Genomic DNA, 17100 nt, shown 5'->3' on the forward strand with positions numbered 1-17100 from the left:
TTTTAAGCATAAATCCTCAAAGACACCGAAGTGAATGTGCAGTAACTTTGCTCGATGACGGACTACTGTTCTGTAACATTACAATGAAAATTATTATTTTACTAATAACAACCAAAGCTCTAATGACGTTTGACACATGTAAAAGGTTAAAAAAAAAGAAATAACATCTCGCTTGATTGTCATTTATTTATTTATATTACGGAGTAAGGTTAACTTAAGTATAGCTACAAATGTGCACACAATTTTCAAATTCTTAGCATTATGTAAAATTATTCACTAATTTGTAAATCACTTTCCATTTCGGTGCAATATTTTTGATTTTATGCAGTCGCGGTGTGAGCAAGCAAAGCTCATTCATGCGAGCACAGTTCGCAACCGCGTGGTTACGCAGCAGTGTATATGGCGGCCAGACCGACTTCGCGATGGCGGGGCTCCGATATTATGCCCAGCACTTCCGGACCCTCGCCAGTGAGAGCAGCCGCCGCGGACGCGACTATCAAAGGTGAATATTGTTAATTATTACGCGACCGTGTGATGGGAGGACTTTCCCTTTTCGCTTGTGTTTATAGTGCGCTCTTATGGCGAAATCATTTGTGCCCTATATTTCTACTCACACTTTATTGATGAACTTTAGTTTTTGTTAACTAATGTGAATCTTCATCAATTATTTCACAAACAAACCTTTTTACATACTGGTCTTGCTATATTTTTATGCAATGTGAAAATACTTTTAAATATTACCTCCTCCTTTTTTGGAAATAAATAAATCAACAGATTATTCATTTTGTTAATAATTGGAAAATTAAATTAATATCATTAATTAACCTTAAATCTGTCGTATTACAGAGTTAAAAATCAAGTTACTGTTTATATTTTATATATTTTAAGAATTATATTTTATCAGCATATTAAGTGTGAGTAGAAATACCTACGGCACTATTTTGTTGAAAGTTTTGACCGACTAGAATTAAAATTCTCAATTTTCCAAAAAACTAACCCTGATCATACTTTTTATATAATATTTTAACTGTCAAGTCCTTTAATTGGAGAGTCCATTTTCGTCACAGAAACATTTTAAAGTGAGATTAGACTCGTTATTTATATTTATGTATTTGTAATGTACCTATAAATTACTGCTTTGCGAACTGCATGCGTTTATTTGTAGTAGAGCTACGTGCTCGCGACTCTACACAATAACTAACTGTTTCTCTTTACATTTATTTCAGGTTAAGTGTCATTAACGAGCTAAAAAATAATTTAATTGTGAAATATATTATATTAGCAATTCCTTAAACAAATCGTACTTATGACCCCAATGCTAACTCATAATAACAGAATACCTGTTTCGGTCTGCAATACATAATAAGGTCTATTACGAAATGTGGGTATAATTTTATCATTTTCGGCCCGCGAACGAGCTGTAGGCAAAAAGTTAAGAACGTATATGAATATTTTGTAACGCATGTCCATTCGTGCACAAAGTTATTCAATGGTTGTGTAATGTGTTACCTAACAGTTGCTCGCCGGCTCCGCAAAGCGTTGAACTGAAAGCCGGGTTCACATTATTTGTATAAGTATTGTTTAATAATGATATTTTGTAGATATTGCAAATGTACTTATCTTTATCTTTTTCAAACTAAGCTAGGCCACTTTGCCGTCGCGTGTGAAGGCTCCTTATGGTCAACCCATTGATATGTACTTTAGTATTTGTAAGTACTTCTTCAGTGCCTTTTTTCATTTGGAGTCGGTCTTCAAGTCACCAAGACAGTCTTTCTCGGCAGATATTTCAGATTATTCTTTTTAATAACTAAGCTAGGTCCGTTTTTCGCCGCGTGTAAAAGTTCCTGAAGGCCAAACCCATAATTTGATGTATTTTTTAAGTTCCTGTTCTGCGTTTTTTCCCTTTCGGGGTCGCTCCTCCTCGTCCAAGCGCCAAGATACTTTGTCTTAGGTTGTCTGGCCGTTGATCTGAGCTCGTTCCAAATCCCTTGAAACTTTATAGTTATACAGGGTGGCCAGGGAGTTGACGTTCAAAGCCTAAATTTAGATTTCTTACATCAAGGTGTATCTAAATCACCACCATGTTCTACAATTTTGCTTAGTTTAGGAGATAGAGTTAATTTTGTATTTTTTTCCTTTCACCTATGTATGGTTTTTAATGTTTTTCTCACTCTGGCGAGAACTTGTAGTTTGTTATTATTAACTTAAGTTAGGGAAATTTCCAGTGAAGATCAACTTTCAAAGCTTCACGGTTGTTTCTCACCAAGTTCTAAATCACAAAATTTACTGTATCTCCTAAATTAAGCTGTATCGTAGAACATACATGGGGGTGATTTAGATACACCTTAATGTAAGAAATCCAAATTTTAGCTTTGGACGTCAACTCCCTGGCCATCCTGTATTTACTTTTTAACATCTATGTATAAACTTAGTGACATCCAATTTAAATAGGTATCATTTTTAACGAGACAGATTTAACATAAGCATAACTTAGGTAAATATTCATAAACTGTTTCACTTTCTCAAGTGTCAAGTCTTGATATTTTGTAACTACCAAACTATGTGTGATTCCTTGAACGCACTTGATCGCAAGCGCAGTTACAAACTTCCAAACTTAACACCCTACGTGAGTTCCTGTAGTAAACGCTTAGTTTGCGGCACCAAGTTACTTGTATGTATATTATATGAGAACGTCACATTTAAAGTTATCTAAGCCTTATTAAGTTGTAATAGGGACCATTTTGTGTGGCTTGAGCGCCCGCACGGGTACCTACCTCTCCTTCCGTTTCGTGCAGGTATTGACCGGGCACGGATGCTTCGGCTCATACCTGCACCGCATCGGAAGGGAGGACACGCCGTCCTGCCACGAGTGTCGCAGAGGACACGGCGCACCATACCATTGCGGTGTGTTAGGGCGTGGGCATCGCAGAGCAGTACACTAATCGCGGTAGTGGGCCAGGACCTGGTGTTGCCCAGTATAGTTGAAGCTATGCTGGACAGCAGCGAGGCCTGGGCGGCAATGGCCTCCTTCTGCGAAGATGTGATATCACAGAAGGAGGCCGCGGAGCGAGAGCGCGAAGATGATCCAAACGCGCCCTCGCTCCGGCGACGGCGGAGGGGTCAGAAGAGGCGACAGTATGATCGCCTCCAGTTTCCTCTCCTCGGTGATGGCCAGCGGGCCGGGGGCGTGGGGGCGCCCTCGCCTGCATTGCACAGGCCACCACCACCGTCGGACGGGAACAGCTGTGTGCTCCCAGCTGCTCCCGTCGCTCCCCGTCCTGGGGGGCCTTGTAGGCCCCTCATCCTGGGGGGTCTGTAGGGCCCGCCGTGTAGGCGGGCAATCGCCGGAAGGGACTGTGGTAGTGAAGGCTTTGTCCGGAATCCCACACAGTTTCTTCCTACTTAAGGCGAATGACGGAGCACCGGGGCCGGTCTTTTTAGTGGGTATGCCTTTGTCCTTCTGAATTTCTCTCTAGAGAAGTTGCAGTGAGAATGGGAAATACGAATTAATGTAAGGGACAATACCTCTAAGAAATAAATACTTTTTTACTTTACTTAAATAGTATTTTATTATTTTCACGATGTTTAGTCGTGATACACGTATGGGGTACGTAAATACTTAATCATTATTTTATTTCAGTCACGACATTTTAATGTAAGTAGTTATGTACGAATAAATACATTGTTTTTTTCCTCGATATTTGCACTTTAAACACAATGCAATACACACGTTTTAATGTAATTATTAGGCATTTTTTATAACTTAAAACAATAATAGTGACGAGTTTAGAGACCTTACAGTAAATAAATTAAGAGACAAGTCTAAATCCTATTAGCGGTAGTGTTGCCACAGGAAAAAAGCAGCGAGTTATTTTTTTAAAACAGCAAACATTTTTAGTCCAGTCAATGAATGCCTTAACGACGGTGTAGAGAGAAATCCGTGGAACACAATTTCTGACCTCGGGACTTTATTTAGCCTAGTTAGGTAGTGAACATTGCAAAAGTCCCCGCCCTTAGCCCTTGAGCCGGCGGGGAGAGGGGGTTTTAAAGGTACCACTTTTCGGTTTTTCGCTTAATCCTCGGAAACTATGCGTCCTAGTGACATGACTACTATGAACCAAAAAAAGCTTATTCAATTTGATACAGATGAGACCGTCAAGTTTTGCTATATCTTGTATAGTTTTCGTGGCATCTGCTCTAGAAGGTCTGTAATATTGGAAATTTTATTTTTGTCTTACATGTTCCTTTCAGGAGAAAATCGACTAAATCAATATTGAGCAAACACTATAGACATGCGGGAGCATGATAAGCCTAGTTCCATGGAGGGGACTGCACCGTGCGTATATTTAGACGAACCACTTTGAGCCACTTTTGACTCCTCATCACTCAAAAACTACTGTGCATTAACACTTCAACATTGGCTCATGTATTGAGACTTGCAAGATATATATCAACTTCAAATTTCATAAATATACCTCAAACGGTTATTTAGGTATTGACGTTCAATGGACTATTTAGACAAACTGTGATAGAAACTTGTACAAAATCCACATAATATTAGTACGAAAATGTTACTACCGACATTCATTTATGAGTTCAACTGTTTACTGTGAAATTTTGATGTTTGTTACGTTAATGTTTGTTTTCGACCATGAATGGGTTTGGAGCTTTCGTTAATTATTTGCCACACGTTATTCATTAGTGGACAAAATTACAGCTCAAATCATTGCATACTAGACACGTTTGAGTTTAATTTTCCACCATTACAAATACCAAACTAAATTCTAAACTGATAACGAATATCGGCTAATTGCGAGCCCATACATGTTACATCTTCTTCTTCGTCGCTACACTCTTGCCAGAGTGGTCGTGGTCGTCAAATCTGGTGAGGTGGCAAGCTTCATAATTCGTCGCCATTCCTCCCACATTGCAGCCTTTCTTGAACTCTCGTGGAGTGGACCATTGAGTGCGGTTTTGACCTGATCAGTCAAGCGCACGGGCGACCTGCCGCGCGCTCTTGTGCCTTCAACCTTCTTCTCACTCTTCGTGATCTTAATAACTCAGAAAATAAAGCTGTTATCAATTTTAAGTCTTCAAATTAAATATTAATTTATGGAATTTCCCCTTTAGCTCCTTATGTTGTACGCTTGTTTCGTACTAGATTTCGATTGTAGGGCTGAGTAGTTAATAATTAAACTTTAAAGCTCCACAGGCTCACGAGAAAAAGGGTCTTGATAGACATAGACACAAACAGACATGACCTAAAAGGGCTCGTTTCGAGTTACGGAATTCCAAACAGAACTAATTACGAGAGCGGTATTATTTGATCGTCGTCGTATTTGCATGAGCAGCTTCAATGAGAGCCTCGGTAGTTCTATCCCGGTAGCATAGCCTGGAATTCCCGGAGTTCAGAAAATTGCCCTTGTTACGTTACGAACTGGCGCCGTAAACTTTCCAGCGCTCTCTCGTATGCTTAAACTAGTGATTTTACAAAACAGGTTAACTACTTCATAAAGTATTGGATTTTCTCCCGTTCGACAGAGGAGTGCAAACGTGCAACCTACTTGAGAAAATACGTCAGAGTTAAAATTATTAAGGAGTTGTGAGGCAAAGTTACGAAGTAGTAAATTAAAGTTCAAAGAATTAATGTAGTAGACTATCAGCTAGGATACAATTCCCAAGTCTACCTCATACCTACTTACTACATACTTGTTATGATCTACTAATGGTCTACAGAGACATTATGTAGATCTATTAATCAAAAACTGTTTGATATTGAAGAAGGCAGTCACTGGTACTTAATCATTCTTTTGCTGTCACTATTTTGGTAAGGCTTACCTCAGGTGACCCTGTACCCCCTCTTTGTATAAAAATAATAAATACCAATGAATATAAATGTAATAAAATTCCATCCCATAAAAGTAAATCTATTGAAAAATGAAAAACAAATTAGAGCATGATCAGAAATAAATTTTAATACGATTAACGTTTTAAATATTCATGGATTCTATATTCATTTTAAATTGCTTCGTTTTTAATTTTCCTGCGTCCAATCCAAATCAAATTAATTTTCAATAATTTAGTTTGTTCAGAATAGTCACTTGCGCGTGGGCTGTGGTTCAAAGCAAAAGCTTATTTCTATTTTAGTGTTTTCCAATTTGAACAAATATTGGAACAGTTCAATCATGTAAAGCTCCAAAGCTTTTAACTAACTAGTAGCGTAAACAATTTAGAAGATGAAGCTATTACTGTTGCTATTTATTACGCTTTTAACTTTTGACGCTGAACTCGGAATCTGAGGGTTGTTCCAACTGTTTTGTGACGTAACACAAAGCAATATCGTGGCAGAAGTTTAGTGACACACTTTTGATTATGGAAAGTTACCTGTAGGTAACTCCCATTTCCCATTTTAATGTTTTAAAATCTGAGGTGTACCTACCAAAAACTACCCGCTGAGATTGTCACCGTTCGTTTGCTGTTACAAAAACTTAATCATAAAAATTCAAACCTACCTTGTAAACTGAAAAACTACGCAACCTTTTTAACCGCAAACCTTTATATATATTTCCAAAATACTGGACTGTCCTGTCGATGACATTGACAGTGGGGCGCCACCGTCAATACCGGATCGCTGGTTCAGATTTTTGCCATGTTGGAAACCATATAGTTGAACGATGGTAGCGCCCCCCTGTCATTGAGTTTGGTGGGACAGTTCAGCGTGGGTCATCTATACCTTGCATCTTACATCGCATTATACGTCTGCATACCTCAAGATATTTCATCTATAATGTTAGTTACTTTATTACTTATACTTGTATTCGAATAGGTACTTAGTCTAACTCTTCATTCGTCCATCGTTAATATCGATTAGAAACTCAATACAGTTCCATCCACGTTTGCAGCGTCAAGATCTATTAGCTCATCGATAATTAGATCCTGGAGCTGGGAATATTGTACAAGTAATTCAATAACGTTAATCGATATACCTTAATAGTGTTACATATTATGCGTACCTATGTGCTAGCTAAACCAGGCACGTCGAGATCTCCCCACCGCGCTGCAGGATGAACAATTATCCTGCCATGGCTGGACGCCATAATCCTATTACGACATTACGTCCACTTGCGCAGTTTAGGATTAGCCTAATTATGCTTGAAACATCGCTTTGTCTCTATAAATTTCAAAGCGTCCATGGAATTGTGGTTGTGTAACATGACGCATGAAACTTGGAGAGGTATTTGGAACAGGTAGAGCGAACGAGATCAATTCTTTGTCAATGTAAACATCAACAAGACTTTTGTAACCGTTAGACTAGATTTTTAATATTATGGCTATATTTATTGCCTTTCTTTTCAAGATATGGGTCGTATGCATAATTCTCGATTGGCATCAAATGGAAACAGGAATAAAATGATTGACTTTGCTTTGCAAATTTTGCCCAAGTTTTTTGTAATTGTGACACTACCTATCTACATATTGTACCAAGATATCTCGCGTGCTTATTCACAATACATTTTCTTTTTGTTTCAGATGTGGTTAGCAGTACTAGCCGCAGTGCTAGTGGTCTGCATTCTACTTTATCTGGACACCATAAAGCCAAAAAAATTCCCACCAGGCCCCAAGTGGGTACCAATTTTGGGTAGCGCAGCCGAAGTGTATAAACTTCGAGAAAAAACTGGATACCTGTATAAAGCAGTAAAGGAACTATCAAGAACTTACTGCAAAGATGGAGCTGCACTTGGTCTCAAGATAGGAAAAGACAGAATAGTAATGGTCAATACCCTAGAAGCCAACAAAGAAATGTTGTACAATGAAGACTTGGACGGAAGGCCTAAAGGGATCTTCTACCAGACCCGAACTTGGGGAGAGAGACGCGGTGTTCTTTTGACAGATGGAGAACTTTGGAAAGAACAAAGACGTTTTTTGGTAAAACATTTGAAAGAATTTGGCTTCGGAAGGAAGGGTATGGGTAACACAGCTTGTTCTGAAGCTGCACACATGATCAATGATGTTCTGATTACATTAGGCGATAGTAGGCAAGGTGTAATACAGATGCATAATTTCTTCAACACGTACATATTGAATACTCTGTGGTCTATGATGGCAGGAATAAGGTATAACCCGAAGGAACCTCAAATGCAGGTACTCCAAGACCTTCTTTTTGACTTATTCTCTGCTATTGATATGGTAGGTACGGCTTTCAGTCATTTTCCAATATTGACTATCTTAGCTCCAACTATGTCTGGGTACAGAGGCTTCGTGAGAACTCACAAAAGAATCTGGAAGTTCTTGCGGGAAGAAATTGGAAGGCACGAAGAGAGTTTCGACCCTGAGAGAGAGGATAGAGACTTCATGGATGTGTACATTAGGATACTGAGGGAACATGGTGAAGTGAATACATACTCAAAGGGACAGTTGGTCGCAATGTGTATGGACATGTTCATGGCTGGAACAGAGACGACTAGCAAGAGTATGAGCTTCGCATTCAGTTATTTGGTGAGGGAGCAAGAAGTCCAAAAGAAGGCACAAGAGGAGATTGACCGCGTCGTTGGGAGGGATCGCATGCCGTGTTTGGATGACCGGGATCAGTAAGTGTTTGATCATAATTACTGTTTTCCATTAATACTATTGTGCATATTTCAATACCGGTAATCAGTTTTTTGATGTGGGTCAATTCCTTCTACGTACGGTGTGTACACTTATCATAATATTGTTACGATATCCGTCACAGTACGCCGGGCAATTGGACCTAGGAATAAATTGTTTCAAATCAACTTCACATAGTGGAAACGGTTCAAGAGCCGCGTAAACACATTAAGTGGCGGTTTTAGTCCAACGTTCGAGTTTAGAGTGGACGTTTGAAATCCAACTAACTAATACGTTCTGGATCGACCAATTAAGGCAGTTCTGTTCCGACGGAATTTCAACGGAAAAGCACCGTTATTGCCTTATTGCGACGTCTCTATTGCTTTCAAATGGATATATTGAATGGCGAATTAGTTAAATATTGACGATTTGATATTTGAATAATATTAAGTTAGTTAATTTGGGTTTAATCAATAGGTATGATAAATGAAGAAACTTGAGATAGAAGAAAATAGAAAGTAATTTATAATTAACTAGCTTTTTGCCCGCGGTTTCGCCCGCGTGGAATTTTGTTTGTCACAGAAAAACTTTATCGCACGCGTCTATCAACTATCCTATGCCCTTTCCCGGGACTCAAACTATCTCTATGCCAAATTTCATCAAAATCGGTTGAGTGGTTTAGGCGTGAAAGCAAAACAGACAGACAGACAGACAGAGTAACTTTCGCATTTATAATATTAATATAGATAGATTGCAGAGCTTAAAGATATTAATTGTTCATGTGGCTCACACTTCTTTTAAGAGCCTGACTCGCTCTTGACAAATAAGTATGAAATCTTAATTTTTTAATTTTTTACTTTTTTCAGAATGCCGTACTGCAGTGCCATTGTCCACGAGAGCGTCCGACACTTCATGGGACGTACATTCGGTGTCCCACATCGGGCTCTAAGGGACACCACGCTTCAGGGCTACAGGATACCAGAGGTAAGGACAAGTTAACAAAACATTCTCATATCCATACCGCCCGCCTCCATTTCCTTAATAAACGGAAGTGCAGGCAGAGCTGTCTGCGCACAAACGAGTTACATTTTCTCTGATAGTGGAGCAAATATTGTTTACCCGCAATTTCTATTTACTGCCTTGCTTCTAAATTAGAAAATTTTTTTCGCAAAAAGATTAATAATACTAGTCCGTTCCAGTAGTAGGTAGAAAGTTTGATCTCCGATCCGACGGTACAAGGATCTGTCTATGGTCAAAAGTTACCGGAACTAATAATTAGATTTGTTCCAATTCAAAAAACCATTCATCATCATCATTATTTATTAAGGTACAGCAACAGATTGCAAATCATGGCTTAAAAATAAAGTACATTGAACAAAGATTAACAATTAATTTGCACTCCGATTGTAGCTGAACACAACATTCGTTTTAGTCTAGCTTTGATTTAAGTGATACAGTAATTCTAATAAATACATGCATGTTAATTTACAATTTGCACCTACACAATTTAAGAAAAGATGCACGAGAAAGTGAGAAAACATCTAGATCCTTGCTAATTTCATTGTAAGCTCTACACATTCGGAACACTGGATTGTTGTACCTTACATTATTCTGACATTTTGGCAGGGAAAAAAGTTTTTGCGTTCTTTTACTACCACCTATCTTAAGTGAAAAATGGCTCAACAGTTCACTGCAGTCACATTCGGAATTCAAGATCTTATAGAGCGTAGCCATGCCAGCAATGCCTCTCCTAGATTGAAGGGTGCTCACCCTAAAAAAGTCGAGTCTGGACTCGTAGGTACCCAGCCTACGCCTCAGACCGAATTTTGCACTCAGACAACGGAGGAAACGTCTCTGCACAGCCTCTATTCTATCTATGTGGACATCATAATATGGTGACCACACCACCGAGCAGTATTCCAAAACACTTCTGACCAAGGCGTAGAATCATCGTCCTTTATTCTCGTCACATGAACGTACTTCAATCACTAGATATGACACTTGATACACGCTGGCTGAATCTTATATTTCGCCCGTTCTCTTCCAACCAGAAGCAACATAGAATCATTAAAAAAATATTTTGTTTACGGATCCACAGAAAATTATCCTGTTTCCTTGTCCTGCAAAAATCACTCACAATCATGGCTCACAATCCTTCACGACCGGAGCAATAAAGTGTCGATAAAACGGAAATAATTTCGCACAATGCCAGGTACGCTCCCGGTATTGACGGAGAAATGCACGCTCTATTCTATAGCATTGCAGCTTCGTTCGTCGGGGATCGTTGCGAGACATGCGACACAGTTCGGTTTGTGGACATACCCGAGCCGGTATTTGGTCAATTGAATCGCTTGTAACTTTAGAATGGTAGATATTTTATCTTCGGCTGTTTACTATTTGTATTTAGACAATTTTGAAAGAAACTAAAAACCATATTATTAAATGAAAAGCAAATGTGATTCACTAGGTTTCCGTTTATAAATATCAATAATTTTCAGTCGCGATGTTAATAAGTTCCTAAGAACCGTATTAAGTAAGCGTAAAAATACTTAAGTATGAATCTAAGACATGAGAATAAACTCATGCTAACATGGTCGTGGCTAGTCTGTAATCAGTCTAAAAATTTTCAACATGAAATGCTTAAACGAATTTTGAGCGCTATTTGAAAATATAAATACGCCGGTAAGAGCACTTTTATGCACACAAAACTTTGCTCGGGGCGTGTAGCAGTTAGCAAAATCGTACGTATGAAATGTTATGTTTATAGTAAAAAATAGTTCGCAACACGTCTTTGTTACAATTTTTTTTTTAAATATTTTTACCAATTTGTATTGCCCAAATTACTAATAGTCCCATTAGCCCCTCGTGTTAAGCTAAATAAGCTTGTGTTAAGAGTGGGCTCACCACAATAGTCGAGCGGCGGTGGGATTCGAACCCGCGTTCCTCGTATCTCGAGTCGGCCACTCCGACCCCTTCACCGTTCGGCTATCGTGGCTATAATTGGAATCAGGTTGTGTTGTCAACTTTTTGGCCACTTAGGGTGTCACGGACTAAGTATTTATTTGACTGTACACGACTCAGTATTTCACAGACTAAGTATTTATTTTGCTGACTGTACACGAACGTATATTTTATAGATAATATCTCTCTATAATTTCATAGTCAAAATTGGCGTCGAATAGTTTCATCTCTATACTTCACACCATTCCAACGAGAAAACCCTATTAATTCGGTATTTCGAGAAATATCACCAACCGACCAAGCTGACCAAGGAAATTCTTATGAAAGCCACAACTGTGTTTGTATTCACAGTGCAGTTCTAGAAACACCATTTTAGATTTTAATTCTCTACACTGCAATTATTAGAAAAATCACTTTCTGAATCTTTTCCTGCTTATACTTAGTGCTTTTATAAAAGAGGCCTTTACTAAGAGCGGTTTGTTCAAGTAGCTTTACCCTGACTCCTATTTAGTGCTACATTAAACACAATCTAACTTCTCGGAATTCACTTTGTGAAAAGTTTTTTTTCCTAGACGTAAATTGACATAGTTTAAATAACATTTTAAAGTAATAAATTTAATGTATTCAAAGTTGTATGCCGTAATTTCGGTGTATTTAAAATTCAGGGAAATTGAGTTATAGCCTGACCAGGAACATAAAAACCCTGGCATAGAGGCGCGTCAATTGCATTTGATAGTGCAACACTGAGTACAGTCGTACCTGTGTTAAATTAATAGGCTAACTTTATGTATCAGGATTCAGGATTACGGGCAAATTTGATATTTTCATAAATTAACCAAAAAATATTATTATAGGTAACCTAAATTAAATGAAACCATCAATCGAGCTAGTAGAATTTATTTTATTATTCATCAATAATCAAATTCAGAACTTGAATATTCAACTGCAATGTCTGCTCATGAACGCTTCAAACTCGGTACTTCTTTCCCAATCCCATAAAATTCAACACTTAGAAAGTGACAAAAAATTTTAAAATAGGTAGTTGAAACAAACCACAGCTAATTTTCATAGTGGACTGTACTATACGATAAACATGTCAGTCAATTTGACAACCTTTGTCGGAAACATTATTCAATGAAAATATTGTCCGAACTAGGGCATGCAAACCGGTTAACCGGATAACCGAAAAACCGGATAACCGACACAATTTGGAACTCGGTTTTTGTCAGTTATAAAACCGGGTTTTTCGGTTATTTCGGTTTTTCTTCTACGATTTTAGATAATTTAATAACTCATACAAGAACATGCTTCTTTAGTCATATCAATAAAAACAATTATTGTAATGCAATGTGAATGAGTAGAGTATAGTCTATGACTATGGTATTGAACTAAAGTACCATGTATCTTCTAGCTAAAGCTACACTTGCGAGCAAAAGTATGGAATCACTTACATGAAGTTGTTTCCACGCGATCTTGTGTACTAACCAATTTGTTAGTAACAAAAAAAGTAGCACCATTTTAAAGATTAAACTTTTAACTTTAAATTGATACCAAATTCATTTAAATCACACCAGTATTTAAAAAGATATCCCGGCTGATGTGAAGAAGTAAGGAAAAAGACATGTATCAACTGTTTGATACGTCGCGAGTTGCGGCCTATTTACCCCCCATAAAAGCAAGTGTTNTTTAATTAAGCATAACTATTACCAAATGTTCTTCTTCTTTTTTGATGATGTTGGCAATACACGTCGAGGTCGACTTGATTTGTGCCATTTTCCAGTATATAAGTGATACGAGTTACAAAATGAGATCAAGTAATGATATAATGAAGGATGATAGATGATACCCTTTCCCACCCTTTGAGTCTCAGTAAAGTTGTGGTGCTTTACTGAGACCTCCTATGGACAACTTGAGAGAACCAGAAGAATCACGATGCACTGTTTTGCTTCACTTGCCCACACCCATGGACGTTCACGAACACTCAATGGTTAATAATCCACCATTATTACACATAAATAGTCGCCCACACACGAATTTGAGAAAATAAAACAAAATCTTGTCAAACTAGAATATAAAAGAAATAAAATGATTTTTATTATAATTTGCAGCATTTTTATTTACTTACAAACAGTCGCCCCAAAAAACCCGAAAAAACCGGTTTAGTTCGGTTTTTAAAAATAAAAACCGAAAAAACCGGTTTTTCCAAACCGCTCGGTTTTTGCATGCCCTAGTCCGAACCCTTAGTATTTCTCTTCGACAAATACTTTAACACATTGTGAACCACTTTTCTTTCACGACTATAAAAATATTTTAGCAATTTAATTCATAAAACCAATTGCGCACATTTAAAATAAAGTTTGTTTACACTTTGACAGCAATAAACTGACATGCAAGGTGACATGTCAATGAAGTTTTCAGTTACTGTTGCCATTAAAAGAAATTAGTACCATTAGTTTTCCGCAACATGGCGAGGGTTTTTATGTTCGTGGTCAGGCTATAATAGCCTCGTTAGTGGTAAATTTTATTTAATGCAATGCAAGGAATTATGAATTATTTGATGATAATGGAATATTTGATCATAATAAATTGAGTCATATTCACATAATCACATTTTCAACTGAGTGGCCTTTTTGTACAAAATTATCAGTTATTATTAAACTTTAATTAAAATTATAATTCGTGCAATTATGGGAATATGCGAGTATTTCGAAGAATACAATAATTCAAGTTTTCCGTTTTATTTGCTACTTGTTTATATGAAAATTTGTTAAATGCTGGGATTCATAATACATATTATTATCTCTGTCTGTCTGTCTTGTCTTCACGCCTAAACCACTGAACCGATTTTAATTAAATTAGGCACAGTTTGGGTCCCGGGAAAGGACATGGGATAGTTTTTATCCCGACTTTTGAAACAGGGACGCGCGCAATAAAGTTTTTCTGTGACAGACAAAATTACACGCGGGCGAAGCTCCGGGCGGAAAGCTAGTTTATAATAATAGGAACCGAGGTAATCTTATTAACTTTTTTTCAGGACACGATGATAGTCTCCAACTACACCAACATATTGATGGACGAGAACCTTTATCCGGACCCGTATGCTTTCAAGCCTGAGCGATTCATGTGCGAGGGCAAAGTCAAGCTGCCCGACCATTACTTCCCATTCGGCCTCTTCAAGCACAGATGCATGGGAGATGTGTTGGCCAAGTGCAACATATTTATATTCTCCACAACAATGCTGCAGAGGTTCTCGTTCTTGCCAGTTCCAGGGGAACCTTTGCCCTCATTGGATCATGTTGACGGTGCAACGCCGTCTGCTGCACCCTTCAAAGCATTAGTGGTACCACGGCAGTGATTGACTTTTTTGTTTTTATCAGCATACTTAAAGCGTAATACACATTGAGCCCGCCGGGCCGCCGACATATGTCGGCAACTTTTTGTCGGCGGTCTAGTTGGCGGCTTCACTTATTACAAGTCGAAAAATTTGGTCGGCGGCATGTCGGCGGCTTGAGATGAGAAATTTATTTGGAAGTCAGCATACAAGCACGTCACTACAGGTCGAGAGTCGCCGGGCAACTGAGCGCAGGCGTACCCAAGCCGCCAACATGTCGGCGGGTAACACGCGCGGGCGCATGTTGCCGACATAATTCTTTTCATACAGGCTGCCGGGTTGTGTAGCCGGGCTTTGTCGGCGGCCCGGCGGGCATAGTGTGTATTGCGCTTAAGTACTTAAGTGCGTGTTTTAAGTTTCAACCATCCAGTCGATGCCTTTAAAGGACCGTGTAGGTAGAGTTTCTATCATTTACCAGAATCGTAAGTACTATTAAATCAATTTGTTAATTGTAAATAATAGGTAGGTGGAAACACTTGGCTTTTCGATTCGAGTTACCTATTCAGTTTTTCATTCATGCTAGTTTAATCAAAATTATAGTGGATTGATCCTGTTTAGGTAATTGAAGACAATTTTAAATAATGATATTCAACTCAAAACTATGTATAATAGCATGAAAACTATGTATAATAGCACGAAAATGAAAAGTAATTGGTATTGAATTTAGTATGTTAATTTACCTTATGACGCAAACGCTAAGGCTTTTCATCAATTTATAAATAGGAGCAATGTTGGATTCGATTTTCCTCTCAATTGGATGAGTTGCTTCGGCGTAAATACAAGTTAGTTGTAGATATTAAGCATACATATATCAAAATAGAAAACACTTTGATGTCTACATCTTGCTAATGTGGGAGAGATGTACCAAACTGAACTTTAAACATCAAACAAAATTGTCACAAAATAAGTGAATCAAGCGCATTTGAGTTACGTAATATCTAACCTTTTGTGAGTAGTCCTTAAGTTTTTAGACTGATTCGTTTTAATCACATCATTACCTGATATTGTAAAAGTAGTTCGCATATGTGGTGTATTGAATAAAAATCTGTTGTAACCTTATAAAAGTGTTTTAATCTGCTTTGTAACTTTATTCCATATTGCTCATACGATGTTTACTGGCTTAAAATATAATTATACCATAATCACTCCTTTTGATCGTCAACTTATTCCCTGGAGTACCTACCAAAATACTAATTATGATCTTACCTTGAAAAGCAAGGTTAAAAATAGATTTCGATAGCCAAATGAAGAAAACACTTGAAAGCTTTTCTCTTCTTGGAAAGTCATTTTAATTGGCATGTAAACATCCCACTTACCTAATAATTATTTTGTAAGACTCGTATCATGAAACGAAGTTTAAATTTAGACTCTGAATTAAGGATAGAGACAATCTTGTGATTTCCATTATCAAAACATTCTCAGTCGTTTCGGTTTTTAATCATCATCAGTTTTTCTTCTCAGTCTTAATTGACCAGAGTAAAATGGAAAATTTGGCCTACACACCACGTCGGTCAGATGGGTTGGGGAGGACAGAGGCATTCTGTACTTAGGAACACAAATCCGAAAAAAATATTGAAAGGAGCCGAATGAAGGATAGGTATTCTTATAAAAAATATTTGTCTAAGTTCTAACTGAAAAATTACAAAAAAAAAAATAAAGTCAGGCGATTATCACACTGCGCCGCGCGCGGTCCGCGTGATTTCATTTAAAAAATCCCGCGCGCAGACGCGTAGTCTGTGTGTTGTGCCGCGCGTGTTTTCTATACAAACTGAGGTACTTGCATACAATGATTAAATCTGTCGTCTCGCGTACCGCGGCGGAGCGCGGCGCACTGTGATAATCGCCATAATGTCCTACCAGAATAATTTACATTGGTGTCGCACATGATTAATTTATTAATCACCCAATAATTAATGCGTGTCATAGTAATTACGGCCGATTAGATTAGCACCTCACATCTTATGTAGGTATGCAACTGGCTACAGTAGTGTCATGACCAATATTTCCGTATTGTCACTAATCGAATATTAAGCTGTGTGGCTTGATTGAAGGTAATCTTAATTGGAGCGATGTTACATAAAGCAATAACATAAGCTGAAAACTTACCTACTTTTATAATTTTCGTTATCAAACGTTAATAAAGATTTTAAGTAGGTATATTG

General features: G+C 37.9%; 1 protein-coding gene across 2 annotated transcripts; it reads left to right on the forward strand.

Annotated features, from left to right (window-relative positions):
* The first annotated feature begins 435 nt into the window (after positions 1 to 435).
* Cyp303a1 (Probable cytochrome P450 303a1) lies at positions 436 to 15832 on the forward strand. Of its 2 annotated transcripts, none has more exons than XM_028322516.1 (4): positions 436 to 502; positions 7531 to 8588; positions 9453 to 9570; positions 14582 to 15832. In XM_028322516.1, exons 2-4 carry the CDS (start codon positions 7531 to 7533, stop codon positions 14900 to 14902), a joined length of 1497 nt encoding a protein of 498 aa, XP_028178317.1. In that variant the 5' UTR covers positions 436 to 502; the 3' UTR covers positions 14903 to 15832. The 2 variants fall into 2 exon arrangements, with proteins under 2 accessions (XP_028178317.1, XP_028178318.1); XM_028322517.1 differs by lacking the exon at positions 436 to 502 and adding an exon at positions 6763 to 6789.
* Positions 15833 to 17100: the final 1268 nt, after the last annotated feature.

This window comes from Ostrinia furnacalis, unplaced genomic scaffold, assembly GCF_004193835.3.
Source record: "Ostrinia furnacalis isolate ACB-3 unplaced genomic scaffold, ASM419383v2 OfSCF7657, whole genome shotgun sequence".
In the NCBI taxonomy this organism is placed as follows: domain Eukaryota; kingdom Metazoa; phylum Arthropoda; class Insecta; order Lepidoptera; family Crambidae; genus Ostrinia; species Ostrinia furnacalis.

Bases quoted from the DNA above. Each gene is read 5' to 3' on its own strand.
- Cyp303a1 (XM_028322516.1), top strand. From the start codon at position 7,531: ATGTGGTTAGCAGTACTAGCCGCAGTGCTAGTGGTCTGCATTCTACTT. The intron at 8,589-9,452 runs GTAAGTGTTTGA...TACTTTTTTCAG, and splicing joins TGTTTGGATGACCGGGATCA to AATGCCGTACTGCAGTGCCA. The intron at 9,571-14,581 runs GTAAGGACAAGT...ACTTTTTTTCAG, and splicing joins AGGGCTACAGGATACCAGAG to GACACGATGATAGTCTCCAA.